Raw genomic sequence first — 18,753 nt, forward strand, 5'->3', positions numbered from 1 at the left:
TGCAACTAGAGAAAGCCTGCATGCAGCAACGAAGACCCAACACCACCAAAAGTAAATAAAATAAATATATTTTTTAAAAAATTAATCTATGACAAAGAAGGCAAGAACATACAATAGAGAAAGCACAGTCTTTTCAATAAGAGGTGTTGGGAAAACTGGAAAGCTACACAGAGAATGAAATTAGAACATTCTCTAACACCATATACAAAAATAAACTCAAAATGGATTAAAGACCTAAATGTAAGACTGGCTACTATAAAATTCCTAGAGGAAAACATAGGCAGAACACTCTCAGACATAAATTGCAACAGTATCTTTTTGGATCCATCTTCTAGAGTAAAGGAAATAAAAACAAAAATAAATAAATGGGACCTAATTAAACTTAAAAGCTTTTGCACAGCAAAAGAAACCATAAACAAAAAGATAAGCTACAGAATGGGAGAAAATATTTGCAAATGATGCAACTGACAAGAGATTAATCTCCAAAGTATACAAGCAGCTCATACAGCTCAATATCAGAAAAACAAACAACCCAATCAAAAAATGGGCAGGAGATCTAAAAAGACATTTCTCCAAATAAGACCAGGTGGCCAAAAGGCACATGAAAAGGTGCTCAACATCACTAGTTATTAGAGAAATGCACATCAAAACTACGATGAGGTACCACCTCACACCAGTCAGAATGGCCATCATCAAAAAGTCTACACATGCTGGAGGGAGTGTGGAGAAAAAGGAACCGTCCTACACTGTTGGTGGGAATGTAAACTGGTATAGCCACTACGGAGAACAGTATAGAGGTTCCTTAAAAAACTGAAAACAGAGCTACCATATGATCCTGCAATCCCAATCCTGAGCATATATCCAGAGAAAAACATAATTCAAAAAGACACATGCTCCCCATGTTCATTGTAGCATTATTTACAATTGCCAGGACATGGAAGCAATCTAAGTGTCCATCAACAGGTGAATGGATAAAGAAGATGTGAGATACACACACACAATGGAATATGACTCAGCCATGAAAAAGAATGAAGTAATGCCATTTGCAGCAACATGGATGGACCTAGAGATTATCATACTAAGTGAAGTAAGCCAGACAAAGACAAATATCATATGATATTGCTTATATGTGGAATCTAAACAAATGATACAAATGAACTTATTTACAAAACAGAAATAGACTCATAGACATAGAAAACAAACTTACGGTTACCAAAGGGGAGGGGTGGAGGGATAAATTAGGAGTTTGGGATTAAAATATACACACTACTATATGTAAAATAGATAACCAACAAGGACCTATTGTGTAGCACAGGGAACCATACTCAGTGTCTTGTAATAACCTATAATGGAAGAGAATGTAAAAAAAGAATATTTATATATATGTGTAACTGAATCACTTTGCTGTACACCTGAAACTAACATGATACTGTAAATTAACTATATTTCAGTAAAAAATTTTTACAAGGATTTCCTTTGTCTTTTATTGTCTGTTTTGAAGAGACAGTCTACTCTCTCACTCGTAGGCAGGAGAAAATTCAGGCTCAGAGAAATAGAGCCTTTCTAAAGGTGATGGAAACTATATCTTATCCTTCATTTCACAAACTACAGTGAATGTTTCCTCATAAACAGCTCAAGAAAATGAACAACATTGTTTAGAATAAAGATTCCACTCCTCCCCGCCGCAATTCTAAGCAATGAGACTCTTTTATTAAATGAAATCTTATCAATTAGCATTCTGAAATATTAATCTTAATAAATATAATATCCATTAAAATAGTTCATTTTATAAGCAGATAAAAGCAGAACTTTTTCATTTGAACTAATCCCCCCACTCTGCCCTCCCTGACTCTTCCTCAAATCCCAAAGTGGCTGCTGAGGCATCTGCACACATCTGAAACTAACTGAAACTAACTACTAGTTGTAGGATGTAATGACTAGCCAGAGCCAACAAGGTTGAAGTTTTTCATATCATCCCATTTTATTTGATTTTATGCCAAAACTTACAGGCTCTGTTAACTTTTTGATATAACAGTGCATGCAACCAGGCTTAAAACATTTTGCTTTTATTTATTGGAGGATTTAAGTCAAAAAAAGGTAGCCTTCTAACTCCATACAGATCATAGACCCACCATCCATGAGTACCAAGGTTACCCATGGACTGACCATCCTTGGTTAGGCTTCTGCCAGTTTCCTCCTTGAAACCTGCTCACCTGGGGTTCTTGGGCCAGTAGACCCAGCAGAAGCTGATGGAGTCTGTCCTTCACTGTTCTCCCTGGTGTTTAAACTCATCCTGGGAAGGGTAGTATGAGATTGTAGGTGGCCTTTAACTCTTGATGGGAACCTGTACCTAATTAATCTATTCTGACCTTGGATTTCTGATGCCCAGAAAGAGCTTGCCCCTGAGGAACTGGGAGGGTTACACCAGCTGTCCTCCCAGCTGTTGGCAGGTTCTTGTGTTGTATGACATTGGCACTTATGCTTTCTAATGACGACTGGGTTCCATTAATCCTCACTACCCTGTCCCACCATGATGATATTCTTACTTAGGCTTACAGTTGTACTGTCACACACTAGGCATGACGTCAACCAAAAACTGGCCCTTCCTTTGTTTCATCAGAAGAGATCGTTTAAGACCATTACTCTAAAATGCAGATCATAGTCTTTGGGAAAGGAGCACAAGTCCCATCAGTGAGAAAAGTAAGGGGTAGATGGGCAGAAATTCCCCTCTTCAATAATAATCAGGAAAAAAACTTTTTAAAAATTAAAAAAAAGATATAATAGTGTCAATTTGTTTTGGATATTTCAAAAGAGTTTATATTTTGTACATTAAAAAAAGTTTTCTTTTAACTTGCTGAGAACATTCAAGTAATAGGAGGGAGTATCAGATGAGAAGTAATATTCTGTGTCCCCCCTTCACTGCTCTGTATGCATTTCCCAGGACTAACGCTCCACACTCCCAGCCTCTGCTGCGGGATGGAACGGTGGCCCTGGGCGGTGGCCCTGGGAGCTGCCGGGCCAGCCTGAAGCAGGGAGGCTGCACCTGTGCTGGGCGGCACGTGACTGCGCTGAGCTCTTCTGTGAGCTCCTGCTTTCAGCAGCCCTTGGCGTGGCCTAGTTTGCTTCAGGGCTCACCTCTCGCCCTCTGTTCCTGGAGTTTGCCTGTGCCTTGGATTTGGATGATGCACTGTCGGTCTCACTCATGCTTGAGTTCCCTCTGACTGGTATTCAGTTTGGTGGTGGTGGTTCGTTATGTAAGTGTTGGGCTGGCTACTCAGAGCATTTTCTCTGGCCATCTGCCTGTATTCCACGGTCATTACTTTGGCCTGTAATCAGGCCATCTCCCAGACGCCTTTGCGGTCAGAGCTCCCCTAAACTCTTGGGTTTATAGTCTGGAGTCTTTGCATTCACTTAGGCCAATAGTGCCAAACGAGTATCAACACTATAAAGTTTCTGTGAGTTTTAATGTTATTGAAATCTGAAATCTAGTCATCTGTGTTAACTCATAATTTTGCTAATATGTAGTATCTAACACCTGAAACCACACAGCACGCCAAGATTCGATTTTAATATTCCTGCGCTAAAGACCTCATATTTACTTACTCTTATTAATTTTTACTTTTCTGACTAGTATTGGCAATCTCATTTTGCCCCTTTCATCTAAACTTTTATTCAAGGGCTCAGGTTTCTTTTCCAGACTCTCAAGAAAATTTCAGGACTAGAAATTTCAGAGGTGGCTCCATCAGACAATAGCTGTGATTTTTGTCAGCCTATTTTACTGAGTATTCAGACCTATACTTGTACTGTACTGACATAGAAGAAACCTGCTTTGTTTTATCATATTAGTACGCCATTAGAATGCAGTACTGAAATGTAAGCCCACTGAGAACAAGGGCTTTACCTCTTTTGTTCACTGCCTTGTCCCTGGTGCCTGGAACAGTATCTGATGCATGGTACACATGCCAAAAATATATGTTGACTGAATGATTATATTATTTCTACTGTTTTGGCAGTAAGTGTATGTAAGCCACACAAATTAGTATCTCAGTATTTTGTTACAGTTCCATCGCTAATGAACTGCTTGATTTTTACTTAAAGAATATGACCTTGTTGTCAACAAGGTAGGATAACTGTGTTCCTTTCTATACTTGATTATCTTTGTGAGTTTCTTAATTGAGGTATATCACATACGATAGATTGCTCTTTTCATTGCAAGTTTCTCTGAGACCTTAGCCGCCATCACAGTCAAGGTATGGAACAGTTCTGGCACTCCCCCAAATTCCCTCGTGTCCTCTGTACTCAGCCTCTTCCCCCACACCCGCCCCAGCCTCAGGCAAGCACTGATCTGGTTTTAATCCCTATAGTTGGCCTTTTGCAGAAGGTCACATACGTGACATAAATACGGTCATACGACACGCAGCCTTTTGAATCTGGCCTTACCACTTAGCATAATGCCTTTGAGACTCATTCAAGTTGCTGTGTGTGTCAGTAGTTTGTTCCTTTTTATTGCTGAGTTGTCTTCTTTCATGGATGTACCACTGTTCCTCCATTCACCCGTTGAAGGACACTTGGGTGATGAGTGAAGTTACAAGAAATATTTGCGTATAGATTTTTGTGTGAACATAATCTTCGATTTCATTTGAGTAAAATCTAGGAATGGGATTGCTCAACAGCATTGTCTTGGTTTTAATGATAGATTGGAGATGATGCATCTCTTCAAAAGTCTCCTTTCTAGAACCTTAGTAAACACCACACAATATTGGCCCATTACTTAATATGTGGAGAAATATCTGGTGATTGTTTATTCTGTTTTAAAACAAGATGGAAAACAGTTGTTCTACAGAAAAATGGAGATGGGGACACCTAAGAAGTTGAAATCTCCCCAATGGGTCTGATTTCCCTTTTCCAACCAAAATGGGTCTCTCAGTGCCCCTAAGAAGGACTAGAGTCTTTCAACAAGCAAAAGTCCACTTGTGTTTTCCCACCTAGCTCAGTGATTTACCTTGTGATTTTTTTTGTTAGTGAACTGCTTAACACATTTGATTCACTGTCTGTAAATGAAAGGGCAACTCACTCTTGGGGTACAGGATCTCTAGACCAACGTGGTATAAGAATCCCAGGCGGTTCTAAGAGTATCGCTGAAATGTTAGGAAGGAAGGACTTGTTCAGAGACTCAGAGGACTCCTGGGGACAACAATGGCTGTCGAGGCTCCTCATGCTGCTTGGGACCATCAGAAAGGAAAATATTAGAGAGAGAGCGGCTGAGGCATTAACTCAGGGACTTTTACTTCGCTAGCAGTTTTGTTCAAGTCCAAAGTAAGAGGTAATCCGGAGAATGGGACTTTCTAGCGTACAATCTTTAGATCTTTTCCTGAGGAAGACCACTGTGCCCTTGGGTCATCAACATTTAAGGGGCTAGAACTTTGTACATTTTTACACTTAGAGGTCACCCAGTCTGGGATTGATCTTAGTTTTAAATTGATATATTATGTTACCAGTTAACATCAGTGCAGATAGTTTAAAACTCATGAGTTCCAGAATGGATGCATCTGCCCTCCTTTGTCCATCAAGGTCCTCTCCTATGGGGCAACTAAAAGCTCTCGATTTCTTGTCATTTCTGCCAAAGATATTTTATGCATATACAAGTAAATATATATAAATGTTCTTTTTCTCCCCATTTTTCACAATGGTGCAACATGCAGCCTTTAAAAAAAAAAAAAGAACATATATGCATATATGTACTAATATGAATATCTCCAAGATATTAAAGGGAAAAAACACCATTTTCTTATTGTTGGAATTTAGGTTGTTTACATTCTTTTGTTATTACAAACACTGTTGCAATGAGTAACTACTGTTCATAATCATTTCAACGTGCAAATGTCTTTGAGGAAAATTCCTAAAAGTGGTATTGCTGGGCCCAGGTGTTTGTAAAATGTTTTCGGTTTTGCCAAATGGCCCGTACAAGATTGTGGTATTCTCAGCTCCCCTCAGCAATGTATGAGAGTGCCTGTTGCCCCCTCCCCTACCATAATATGATCATATATTTTGATCTTTGCTAATCTGATAGGTGGAAAATGGTACTTAGGATAGTTTTAATTATCATTTCTCATGTTATCATTGATATTGAGCATTTTTTCACGGGCTTAGGAGCAATTTGCTTTTCCTTTTCTGTGACCTGTTTTCATATCATTCAATTTTGCTATTAGGTTGTTAGGTGGTTTTTGTTTTGTTTATTTTTTAGGAGTTCTTAAAATATTAGAGAAATTAGCCTTTTACCTGTTATATTAAGTTGCATTATTTTTCTAGTTTATCATTTATATAAGTGATGTTGCTTATAATCACTTTTATGTAACTATTTTTGGTTGTATTTGTAGTCATTTATTATTCAGAGTTTTGAGTCATTCTTAGAAAGGCCTTCCCCACTTTGATATGATAAAACTCATTCTCTGTGGTTCTAAAATTTTGGTTATTCAATTTTTACATTTAAGTCTTTGATGCATTTAGAACTTTTTACCTGCAAAGGTTTGCAGTATGGATCCAACTTAATTTTTTTTTTTGCCAGTTTTCTGGACAGTTTTTCCCCCCAGATCTCTGGCTGGTTTTCCAGTATTATTTAGTGAATATTCCAACTTTTCCATCTGGATTTAAAATGCTTCCTTTATCATCTATTAAATTCCCATATATCTGGGTTTATTTCTGGAGTTTCCCTCGTTCCATTGATCTTTCAGCCTGTACATGCCCTGCACCACACTTTGTAAGTTATTGAGGTGTTATAATATCTCATAGGGCTAGTCCCCCTCATTTCTCCTCATTTCAAAATTTATTTATTATTCCAGATGAGTTTTAAAATCAGCTTGTCTAGTCTGTCTCACCCCAGCCCACCTCTAAAAAAGAAAAAACAATTCTGATGTTGTTTTCTTTGGATTATGTTACCTTTATAGACTGAAAGTAGACACATAAAGGGTGTAAAAACATGGTGTGGCTTTCCATTTGTTTCTTTTGTGCCCTTCAACTATGTTTTAAGTTTTTATCTTCTAAGGGTTTTAGACATTTCCTGTTAAATTGATTTATAATGTTTTAACTTTTTGTTGGTTTTAAAAAGAAAGTATTTTCTTCCAGTGTATCTTCTCATTGATTGTTGTTGTGTACATGTTGCCTTATTGATTTCTGTATATTAATTTTGTACCTAGCTATCTTCCTTCCTGAAATTCTCTTCATGTTGATAGTTTCCAGTAAATTCTCTTGGGTTCTTTCCGACATGCAATCATGTCATCTACAAATAATGATAATTTTGCTTCCATTTCAGTTCATATTTCTTTCTCTGGTTTCATCGCATTAACTAGTACATATAGTACGTTAATAGTGATGATAGTGGTCATCCTTGTTTTATTCCTGACTTAAATGCAATGTATTTCATTTCCCATTAAGTTTGGTGCTGGCTTCTGGGTAAGGAAATATCCTTCTATTCTTATTTTACTAATAAGAATTTTATCAAGAATGGATATTAATTTTAGCAAGTGACTTTTTAGCATATATGGAGATGACTATACGATTTTTCTCTAGAGAGCTATTAATAGTGAGTTGTATTAATAGTTTTCCTCAACAGTTGAGCTAGCCATACATTCCTGGACTAAATCCCACATACTTATGGTGTAATATTCCTTTAAGTTGCTACTGGATTGTATTGCTAATATCTTATATAGGGCTTTTGCACTGGTATTTATAAGTGAGAAAAATCTAGTTTTCTTTTTGTATGGGTGTGTTGTGTGTATAGATATTGTCTTACTGTGGTGTCACTGATATATTTGCTTTATTTTTTAAAAGAAATTCTTTACTTTTCTGTGTTTTGGAGTAGTTTAACATTGGAATTTTCTGTACTTTACACATTTGGAAATGATCTGTGAAAGTCTCTGGGCCTGGTGCTTTGGGGGGGCTTATGTGTAACTTTCTCTGATTTTTCTATGGTGATTTATTTGCTTAGCTTTCCTGTCTCTTTTGGAGTTAGTTTGGGTAAATTATATTTTCCTAGAAAAGTAATTCACTTTACCAACTTTTCAAATTTACTTATATGCAATTGAATAATGTATTCTTTTATTCTTATTTTAATTACTGCTATATCTTTGATATTTTTTATTTCTCGATTAGATTAATAATTTGCTTTGCTATTTTTTTTCCTAAAGAAAGACCTGTTGGACTTACTCCATTCAGGGTGTGGAGGTCAGCATGTTGTATATTGAGTTCAATTAGTTATACTTTATTGATGTGTAACTAAGGTGCTTATATCTTTTCTTCTTTTTGTCCTCTTTTCCATCCTGGCTAAGGGGGGTAAATTAACATTTCCCACAATGAATGTGTTTTACTCAATTTTCTCCTTGTATCCCCTGTGGTTTTTGCTCTGAGTGTTGATGCTGTGTTATTTGATCCACAGATAGTGATGCCGCATGTCTCTCCTGTGGGCTGTACCCTTTAAAATCATACAGTGCCCTTCTTTGTCTGGTTTAATCCTTCTTTCTCAGAACTCAGCCTTGTCTGATATTAAGATTACAGCCCGCGATTTATTTCTTCCATTTGCTTCATATACCTTTGCTTATCCTTTCTTCCTCAACCTTTCCAAATCCACCCTCACCTCTGCCGTTTTTAGGTGCTTCTTTGTCGTACAACATAAAATTGGGTTTTGCTGTGAGATAAAATCTGAACGTCTGTTTTTTAATAGGTATTAATTTAGCCTGTTTATTAATATGACACGTTTGGCATTAATTCTGCCACTGGTGCTATGTTATCATTTGAGGGATTGGGTTTTTTTTTAACATTTTAAAAAAATATTTATTTTATTTATTTATTTGGCTGCACTGTGTCTTAATTGCGGCAGGCAGGCTCGTTAGTTGCAGCTCGCCAGCTCCTTAGTTGCGGCATGCGTGTGGGATCTAGTTCCCTGACCAGGGATCGAACCCGGGCCCTCTGCATTGGGAGCACAGAGTCTTAACCACTGTGCCACCAGGGAAGTCCTTGGGGTATTGTTTTTTAAGTAGCTTTTAGAACATCTGCCTCTCTACAGTCTTATTTGCTTTATGTTGTTTGTATGATCTTCTAATAATTTGAAGTTTTATTATAATTCTTATCCTTACAGCTTTTTATTGTACCCAAAATCTTCTCTGTTTTAGATGTTATTTATTAATTCTCTACTATGAACAATGATGAAATTAGTATAGTTCCTCTTCTTCTCCCTTCTCTTCTACCAACTGATCTTAGTTATTTACAAATATTACCTTTATTGGTGTTCAACTTGTTAACTTTATTTGTACAACATTATTTGATTTATTAACTTTAAATCAGCACCGTGCAGTAGAACTCTCTGTGAAGATGTGAATGTGCTGTTTATCTGCCCTGTCCGTTGTGATAGCCACTAGCCATAATGTGGCTTGCAAGCAGTTGAAATGTAGCTAGGGCAACTGAGGACCTGAACTTTAAATTTTCCTTAATATTAATTAATATAAATTTAAGTTTAAATAGCCACATATGGCTAGTGGCTACCGTATTGGAGAGCATGGTTTCAATGGTAACGTTTTTAAACCCCAGCTGTCAAGGACAAGGAAACCGTGTACATTGTACTGCCTCCCACTTTCTAGCCCCTTAGTTGCCCACCTGGTGTTATTTAAGTAGTTTCTGCAGTGTCAGGACGTGTATTTTGCATTCTGCTCTCTCACCATGATCATCACGTACCTCTTCGTCTTATTCTTTCAGTTGAATGGATCCAGTCCTCACAGTTGGTTCTTTTGATGCAGGGTTTCTCTTGAAGAGTTATAGTTCGCTATCTAATCAGTTCCTCAAGAAGGCTTTTTATGCAGTGCTCCTTGGGGTTTTGTTTGTTTGTTTTTGCACATTTACTACTTCTTTTATATGTGAGCAACTGTTTAGGTAAGTATAAAACCCTAGTATCATCACACTTTGTTTCCTTGAGCATTGTAATGAGTATTGCTGTACTTTCATTTTGAATTGTATTTTGCTGTGAAGAAGTCTGCTTTTCCCCCTCTTGTAAGTGACTTTTCTTTTGCCTGACTCCTAAAGGATTCTTTCTTTTTTTAAATAGAATAGTTTTACTAGAGTCTGTCTTTTTCTTAACCGTTCCTAATCCATTTGCTTTTTCAGTATTTAAAAATTACATCAGTAAATATGTTGTGTTCCATTATTTCAGTTTTCTTATTTGGGAACTTCATTGTGCATATGTTGGATGTTCCTCATGGTCTCTTGTATTTCTCTTTTTCTCTGGTGATTCTTTTTAATTCTTTCTTAAATTTTCACAAGATTTGTTTGAATTTTCTCATTTCTGAGAAAATTTTGAGCCCCTTTCAGTTTCACCTCCTTTTCTGTGATGGTTTTGTTTTATTTTTTCCTTCCACTTCTTTTCTGAGCTTTTCTTATATTTTTTTATCTTTTTCTCACCATCTTATCCCTGAACTCTTCGTAGCTCTGTCTTGTGTTCATCCCTCATAGAAGCAATTGCATCATTACATTAAAAAATTCACGGTGAAATGCATGTTCACAGTTTCCATCTGCTTGACGGTGCTGTTTTTTTCTGGTGGGTGGTCATTTATTCGTTCAGTAAACATCGAGTGCCTGCTCTTGCTGTCACTCTACCCTTGTGGAGTTTACATTCCAGGAGTACAGATGATAAGTAAAATAGATAAGCACTTACGGAGTATTTTAGAAGGCGACAAGTGCTGCAGAGCAAAGTTAGGGAGGGAGGATAAGTGAGTGTTGGAAAGGGGGTAGTGCAGTTTTAATAGGAGTGGTCAGGGGAGTCCTCATGAAGATGCTGTCATTTGAGCACCAACTTGATGGAGAGGAGGGAGCGAGTGTGAGAGAAAAATTATCCATGGCCCTTGTTGAAGATGGTAAAGCAGACTTTATTCAGGGGGGAACTGTTGCGATAGATGTAGGGACCACTGCAGTGGGGTCTTGCAGAGGGGAAAAGAGGCTCGACTCTAAGTGTAGTGTAGGCAAGTGGGAATTATCGCCAGGGAGCAGAGTGGTGGGGGGGTCGCTGGATGGAAAATCACTGAGAAGAAACATCAGGAGGGTAAAGGAATAAACCAGCTCACAGGGTTCTTGCTGAAGGCAGGCCAGGTCCATCAGCCGCCCCCCGGGGCCAGAAGAGGTGGAGAATGAGGAACCTGGTCAGGTGTTGAGGGTGATGGATATGGAGGATGGTTAAACTGACCTAGCAGAATTCTTGCTACAATCGGACAATGCAGAGAGGAACACGGAAATCAGAAGCCGAGGCCTAGTTGAAAAAGAGCTCAAGAGAGGCTGAGTAGAGTTTGGTCAAGGAGAGGGTCTTTGTCACGAGCCACGTGGGTTCTGGAAGAAGAGCATCCAGGTTGAGGGGGGGGAGTGTGTGCATGTGTCCCGAGGCTGGATGAGGGGCCAGGAGGGTAGAGAGGAGAGGCTGAGGGGGAGGGTTTAGAATCCTTGCATTCCTGGAATAAACCCCACTTGATCATGGTGTATGATCCTTTTAATGTGAGGGGAGGGCTTAAGAGATGAGGTCGCACAGGTGGGGCCGTGGAAGTGACTGGCATTTACCCTGTGGAGTTCCTGTACGTAGAAGAGCCACGTGGTCTGCGCTTTGTGTGTCCAAGCACCTCTGCTGGTTCTCTCAATGCCTCCTTCTTGCAGGAGATGATTTATTCCTGGACTGGGCGGGCTGAGGTTTGACGTGTGAGTCTCTCTAACCTTTACCCCCGCCCCCCGTAGGTGAGAAGCAGCTGGGGGGCGGGTCACGGCTCCTGCTTGCCGCGTGGGGTGTCGGGAGGCTCCCTCCCAGGTGCCCGTCACCTTCCAGAAGCGGCTTTTGACTGCGCGGCCCCTGCTCGTCTTCACCTATTTCACGGCACTTAGCCGTCTCCTTGCTTCACCGAGAATGGCGTTTGTGGTTTTGTGTCTTGTTCTTCTGGGTGATTTCCAGGAGGCCGGGCGGGGGCGTTGCTGGCTCGACGCCGCCGTCCTGCAGCCCAGAGCCCTAATTGTGGGTTTGGCATTGGATTCCCGAGAACAAAGAAGAAAAGAGCTGTGGAGTTCGCTAGCGGCCTCTTCCGTTTAGAGAATACAAAGTTACAAGCCGCAGCCTCTCAGCCCCCTCGGGAAGCCTCGGCGGTGGCTTCTGCGGAGAAAGCCGGCGGCCCGTCAACCGGGCAGAGCCGGAGCCTTTGGGCGCCGCCGCTTCTGGTTTGGCTCTGGTGCCGGGTTCCAGGCCTTCCTCTGGCCTCGGCTCCTCCAGCAGAGCCTGGAGCCCCCCTGCTGCGGGCTGGCCGCGGGCGCCGCGCGGGACGCACCCCCCCCCCCCCCCCAGGGCCCGGCTTCTGCCGATGCTGGTGGGAGCGTGGCGTCTGCGGGTCCCCTCTGAGGGCCACACGGGCGGGCATCTGTCTCCTCGTGTCGGCTGCACGCACACGAGTGCGGGGCCTGCGTCTCTCTGTGTTCCTTAACCTTTCTCAGGGCAAGGGCCTCCTTGCTGATGTGACAAAAGCCATGGCTCTTCTCCCCCCGAAAATCAGCACACACTGTACATTGTTTCCGGGGGTCATTGTCATCCTTACGTCCAGGAGGGGCTCCTCTTTGAAATCATGGCCCTCAGTGAGGGACCCCCACTTACCCCGTCACGGTACCAGCGAGGTACCCTCGCTCTCCACGGCCCTGATCTTCTTTTCTCCCTGTTGAGCCTTCTAGGTGGAAGTCTGAGCGGGAAGTTCTTGGTGAGGTCTTGGGTTCTCCTTAATTTCAGTTATACAAGTTATCCTCTCCTCTCTCACCAGGATTAACCAAGAATTGTCTGGTACACCTAAAACAAATACAGTGTTGTATGTCCATTATACCTCAATTTAAAAAAACAAAAAGAAGTGTCAGTCGTCTTCTTAACCATGGGTCTAAACTCTTTGTTGAAATATCTGTTTTAAAATTCTTGGCTCCATGGGCTGTACTTGGACTAATTCTTTACCTTTCTTATGTTGATAGGAATTGAATGGACCTGTGTATTGTTAGAATGCCTAATTTATCTGCAAATATTATATTAATTTTTTATTCTCTCTACTATATTTAATTGAAATCAAGGAATGACAAAAGAATCATAAAATATTTACTCTGCTAATTTCCAGGGTACTTCAATGCTTTTTCCTTCTTATGCCATAGGGATTAAGGAAGGAAACAGTTCTATTGATGTCGTGGTTATAATATGGTATTCAGTGGTCAGCTCAGATCCTGTTCCCATGAGATTAACTGAATACGTTACGATTAAATAGAAGCAGAACCAAGTACTATTGTGTTGTTTAATTGATAAAGTTCATGAAATTGTTTTCTCTGATTTTTAATTCTGGGACATACTAGTAAAGCATATTTCTTAAGGTATACTAGTGGATTTAAATTCTTAAAATTTAAATTTTCAAATTTCATTTAGGTTGTACAAAAATTAATAGAATTAATTTTAATTAAATTTAAAAGTAAAATTAGTATTTCAGAAAGGTTTTCATTTAAATTCTCTTACGAGCTTCTTATGTTAAGAACAAAATGAGTTCTACCCCTTGAATTCTGCTTAAAAGGGAGCTGAGAGTGTTTGTTTAATTTAGACTTCAGGGTTTGGGGATGGGGAATGGGAAACAAAGCCAAATACTTAGCATATTTAAGGGACATAGAATAGTCCCCGCTCCCAAAATTTCACATAATATGAGTACTTGGTGAAAGTTTTTTCACCAGATGACTAGAGAAAATAAAAGGTAAACAGATTTAAATGCCAGGTGGACAGATTTTTTTTAATGCTTTGATCTCTGGGGCCATTTTTAATTTTTGTTGTTTTTCTTTTTTTCGTCTTTTTGTCAACAGTTCTAACATCACATTACCATTTGAGAACAGTCACAAACCATTTCTCGAGGTCATTTCAGAAACACGTTGTTTTGTATTTATTGTGGATTTCCTTTGGTGGGTGCTAGTTAATCTCCTCAACTTCCTGCTCCACGCAAACCCCAGTCGCAACTTGAGACCATCAAGTCCACGGTGACAGGAAGGAGTGTAGTTAATGTCCATATTCTATGACTCAGTGATCATCTCCAGAGAAGTGAATGGATGCTCTGTTGTGAAGTCTTTCTTAAATGATTCATGAACCAGGGAAATCTGGGCTCGACTGTCCCCCAGCGGGAAGCAGGACACAGAGGGGCTGGGGGGCTTAGTGAAGGGCCGTGTGGCCATCGGGTGGTATGTCCACAACCTCCAGGCCCCCCACGAGGCTCTCTGGGCAGAGGACACCCGGCCAGCAGCCGTGCTCAGTTACTCATGCGTTTGACAGTGTGTTATCATCTTAGTCAGCAAAATTGAGAAAGAACCTAAAGAAAAGGGTCTTATTGTGTCATATTCCTTCTGAGGAGATCATCATACACGCTCCTGTGTAATGGTCTGTGAATCTGCCATTCCCCCAGGCCCTTCTCTTTGCCCTTTTGAAATCAGACATTTGTTTGGATTCTCCAGCGGGAACGAAGGTGTGTCTGGAAGGTGGTGATGGGATGAGATTCCTCGCCCCCGCACCCCCAGGACCCCCCAGGGCTGGCCCTTCCCCATCCTGGCATCCAGCCATCTAGGCATCTGGTCTGTGATAAGCACTCAATGAGTGTCTGCATCTTTGAACAAATTGATGGTTACGGAGGCTGACTTTGCTAGTAAACCAGGTGGATGAAAGAGCCGTGCTAACGTGTTGGGTGGCTGTCTCCCCTCCCCCAGGAAATGCTCTCCGGGGTGGTGGTCGTATCTGGGAAGGATTCGGTCCAGCACCAGGGAGTCTCCTTGACAGTGGAAGGAACCGTGAACCTCCAACTCAGCGCCAAGAGTGTGGGTGTGTTCGAAGCATTCTATAATTCTGTTAAGGTAAGAATGCTTGCGTTGCACGTTTTTAGTTCGTTTTTCAAATGTCTGTGGTGCTTTTCACTTGCTGTCTGGCTCGTTATTTGTCGCTATTTTGCAAGGAATGGTGGTAGTCATACTTTTACTATTTACTAATCAAACTGAAAAAAACATTCAGATGTTTTGATTTTGAATATATTCTGTTACTGAAAGTATGCTTGTTTTTATTCCCATTAGATAGGATTAGGGGAACTTTAGGGGGGACTAATTTCAGCCATTAAAGAGACCAGAGCTCTCTGAGAAGTTGTGCCTGGGCCTTCTGGCACTTACCTTCCTAAAACAAAACTGTTATTTTAATCCAGCTGCTGTTGGGTATGGCATTCAGGTAAGATGCAGGTAGAGCCATTCTTTTCTGTCACCTAAAGTTCTGTGTTCTAGAAAGTGAACACTTTTTTCTGTACTTATAGTTTCCTTTTCCTGAAGGACATGTTATTAACTCTTTAAGTTTTGAGGGGGAAAGAGTTGAGAGGAAAGAAAGGTTCATTAAGAGTATTCAGATTCAGGGCCTTCCCAGGTTTTTCCACAGTTTTCTAATTTTCTTCCATCAACACTTAGAGACTCACTTCAGAAGCTGTGGATTTTCTCAAAGTGATTGTAAATCAATGGCTTAGAGTACCTTAACTAAGTAAGGTGCAACACCTGCCTTTTAGGCAGGTTCCGAGTGTGAGTACTGTTTCCCTCCCAGGGCCCAGCCGAGGAGGCCTGCACGGGTGCCCAGGGCTGCACGAGGGCCCTGCACCTTGCCAAGTGCCGTGCACGTCTGCTTCACTCTGAAGGTGGAGGTGCCCGCCGGAAGGGTCGTTAGGACAGTCAACTGATGTATTTCGCGATAAGGGAGGGAAGTATATCAGTTCACTTCCTACTGTGCACCAAACACCTAAGCATCCAATCCTGCAAATGAACCAGAGATCTTGGGCCGACTCACCGCTGACAGGGCACCAGGATGGTAGCGGCCGAGGGCTGGGGTGTGGTGTCTCAGGAGATTATTTAATAGACACAGTAACGTGAAAGAAGGTGCATCCAGAAGTGCTTGTTGATGGACTGACTTGGGTTTTCTTTACAGCCCATCCAGATTATCAACAGTACCATCGAAATGGTGAAACCAGGAAAATTTCCCAGTGGCAAAACAGAAATTCCTTTTGAATTTCCTCTGCACGTGAAGGGTAACAGAGTTCTGTATGAGACTTACCACGGCGTGTTTGTCAACATTCAGGTGAGAGTTTCCTCATCCTGTGTAGCTGACTTCACAACTTTTCTTCTGCAAAACAGCTTGGTCTTTCTTTCACTGAAAGTTCATAGTTGGACCCAAGAATTTAATACTGTATTTATTGCTGAGCCCTCCCATGTATATTCTGTATTGATTTCTCACTTTGCCCTGAAGAACATATTTTATGTATGACCATTATCTTTGATGGGGATCTAGGAGGACCCAAGCTGTAGCTTCTTTCCAAAATTCCATTGTTTCTTTGGGGCTCTGTTCAGGCCACACTGACACTGTAAGGGGTGCTTTTATTGTTGGTAGTAGACATGCTCTCACTTCTCTCTGGCACCCGCACTAACTTGTCTATTTTATACGTATAAATATCTCTTTGTTTCATACCCAAAGGCTCCCGCTCTGACATAGGCTTGTATTCTTTATTGAACAAACCTTGTAAATGAGGGGGAAGTGGATTTATGACTTCCCGTCTACCTCCGCTGGTTCAGGGCTCTTTCACAGTCCCTATTGTTGTCTCAGGCGCAGTTTGGAGTCATGACTCAGAGCGAGAGAAAGAGAGCCTTTCCTTTATTCAGCAGAAAGAAAGGTACTTTTGTGATATCAGCCTTGCAGCGGTTCCCCTGCTGGATGAGACAAAAGTATTTTGTCTTACGTATGTGCAAGAGGGCTGGCAGTTAGGAAATTTTTTGATTTATTAATTTTTAGCTGATAATTTGGTCTTGGTAGAGACCATTCCCCTGCTTAAAATATAGCACTTTTAAAATAAAAATCCTCCAAACACTTGTGAGAGTTTAACCAAAGGTTTGTATGTGAGTTTTATGTATGGCCTAAGAGATCGGTCAAGAAGAAACTCATGTAGTATGATGTACTCTATCGCAATAAATACCTTTCTGTAAAGAAAAACTTTTCTAGTCCTTTGTTATCGGTGCACCTGTTTCAGGCAATAAATATACTGAAGGCTTTGGGCAGCTCATAAGAAGTAACAGTAAAGTGTCTAGGTTCAGAGGAGACCCCTCGCGTAGACATACAGATCGCTGCTGTGGAGACCCACATCCTCTGACCAGCTTTCTAGGTTGGGAATACTTTCACCATGGAAGAAAGTCTTGCCTTTTTACTTTTTAGCAAGACTGAAAATATCTCAAACGTTGCATTTTCCAAATTATTTTTATTCTCTTGCCAGAATCAGCATCAATCTGCTTTACCCATACAGTAGTTCTTTGATGCTGCTTATTTAGTAAAAGAAGCATATATTCATTAGAAACTGAATAGAATAACATCAGATTTTCTGTGGTCATACTTCTTACTTGTCACTTTCTTTTCCTGTGTTTATCATTCTTGTTAAAAGATTAATTTGTTTAAAATAAAATTGGAAATCTCACGCTTTTCCAAATATTGCCGAGAAACCAGACAGATATACATACAAAACTTGGGTTCCTGTGGAGCTGTGTGTAAGTTGGAAACTAGTTAAAATGCAGAAGAAGAGTTAACATGTGGTTAATTCTTTAGTAAGGTAAATAATCACCCCGACCCCCTTTATTTTGGTCATCAGATTTTACCACTTTGAGGGTTAACCTCAGAATGCTACAACTTGGAATTCTGCACCTCCTCAAATATCTCATAAATTTCTGAAAACGTAGAGATGTCTTCTCAACCTCAGATTTATAAGAGCTTGTCACCTTACACTTACCACTAGATTCAACATTTATTAGAATTTTGCCACCTTGTTTCATCTGTATTTTTTTTCTGAATCATTTCAAAGTTAGTTACAGAATCTTGACACTTCATTTCAAAATACTTCAATATCTATCACCAAAAAATAGGGACATTCTTCTACATGATCCCAGTTAACTATTTTCACACCTATCAGAATGAATAAAAATTCCCCAATATCATCAAATTCTCAGCTCTTATTCAAATTGTCATTGCTTCTTTCGAGAAATATACTTCTTGAGAGAAACTAGGATTATAGCATCTTGATCTCTTTTTCATTCATCAGTTCACTCATTCACTCAGTCTCTAGATGGGGCTTTTTCTAGCCTCCTTGTTGGACAGTGGAGCAGGTGCCCTGCAGAGAGGTGCCACACGGGGCGTCGCCTTCTCAGTGCCATCGCTTATCGAGCTTCCCGTGAAGAGTCCCGGGTGCGTGACTTGGGATAGAACGTGTTGTTGTTGAGCCCTAATAACATCTTTCTCAAATTATACGGGTGCAAAGACATTTTACATTTATCCTCTGAATTGTGTTGTAGTAACATAATGTAAAAACAGGAAAAGTCATAAGACAGAATAAAGGATTTAAAATGTAGCCAGTATTAAATTGCCAACTTGCAGGGGCTGGTTTCCTTGTAACTTCTTACAGGGCTTGATCCTGTTTGCTCTGATCCTTCTTCGCAGCCACGTTGCCTCCATCTCTCACCCTTATGAGTAGATAGAGCGCGCAGGAGGCTGTCAGCCTTTCTGGTCGTCCTCTGTGCAGCCACTTTTTCCTTTAAAGGTTGTTTAAATCACGGGGAAGTTTTATTGTGGTGGTTTTGCTCTTGTGGCCATACTAGCAAGGTTTTATACTCTAAAACACAAAACACAGCAGTACCAACATG

At 40.5% G+C, this 18,753-nt stretch overlaps 1 protein-coding gene across 1 annotated transcript in view; it reads left to right on the plus strand.

The window, feature by feature from the left end:
* Positions 1 to 18,753, plus strand: part of VPS26C (VPS26 endosomal protein sorting factor C) — a 50,466-nt gene that overhangs the window by 19,509 nt on the left and 12,204 nt on the right. Inside the window, exons 2-3 of the mRNA XM_082394592.1 lie at positions 14,764 to 14,907; positions 16,007 to 16,156. Coding sequence (XP_082250718.1) covers positions 14,764 to 14,907; positions 16,007 to 16,156 — 294 coding nt within the window. The remainder of the gene's footprint in view (positions 1 to 14,763; positions 14,908 to 16,006; positions 16,157 to 18,753) is intronic.

This window comes from Balaenoptera borealis (assembly GCF_965194805.1).
Source record: "Balaenoptera borealis genome assembly, chromosome: 5".
NCBI lineage: Eukaryota > Metazoa > Chordata > Mammalia > Artiodactyla > Balaenopteridae > Balaenoptera > Balaenoptera borealis.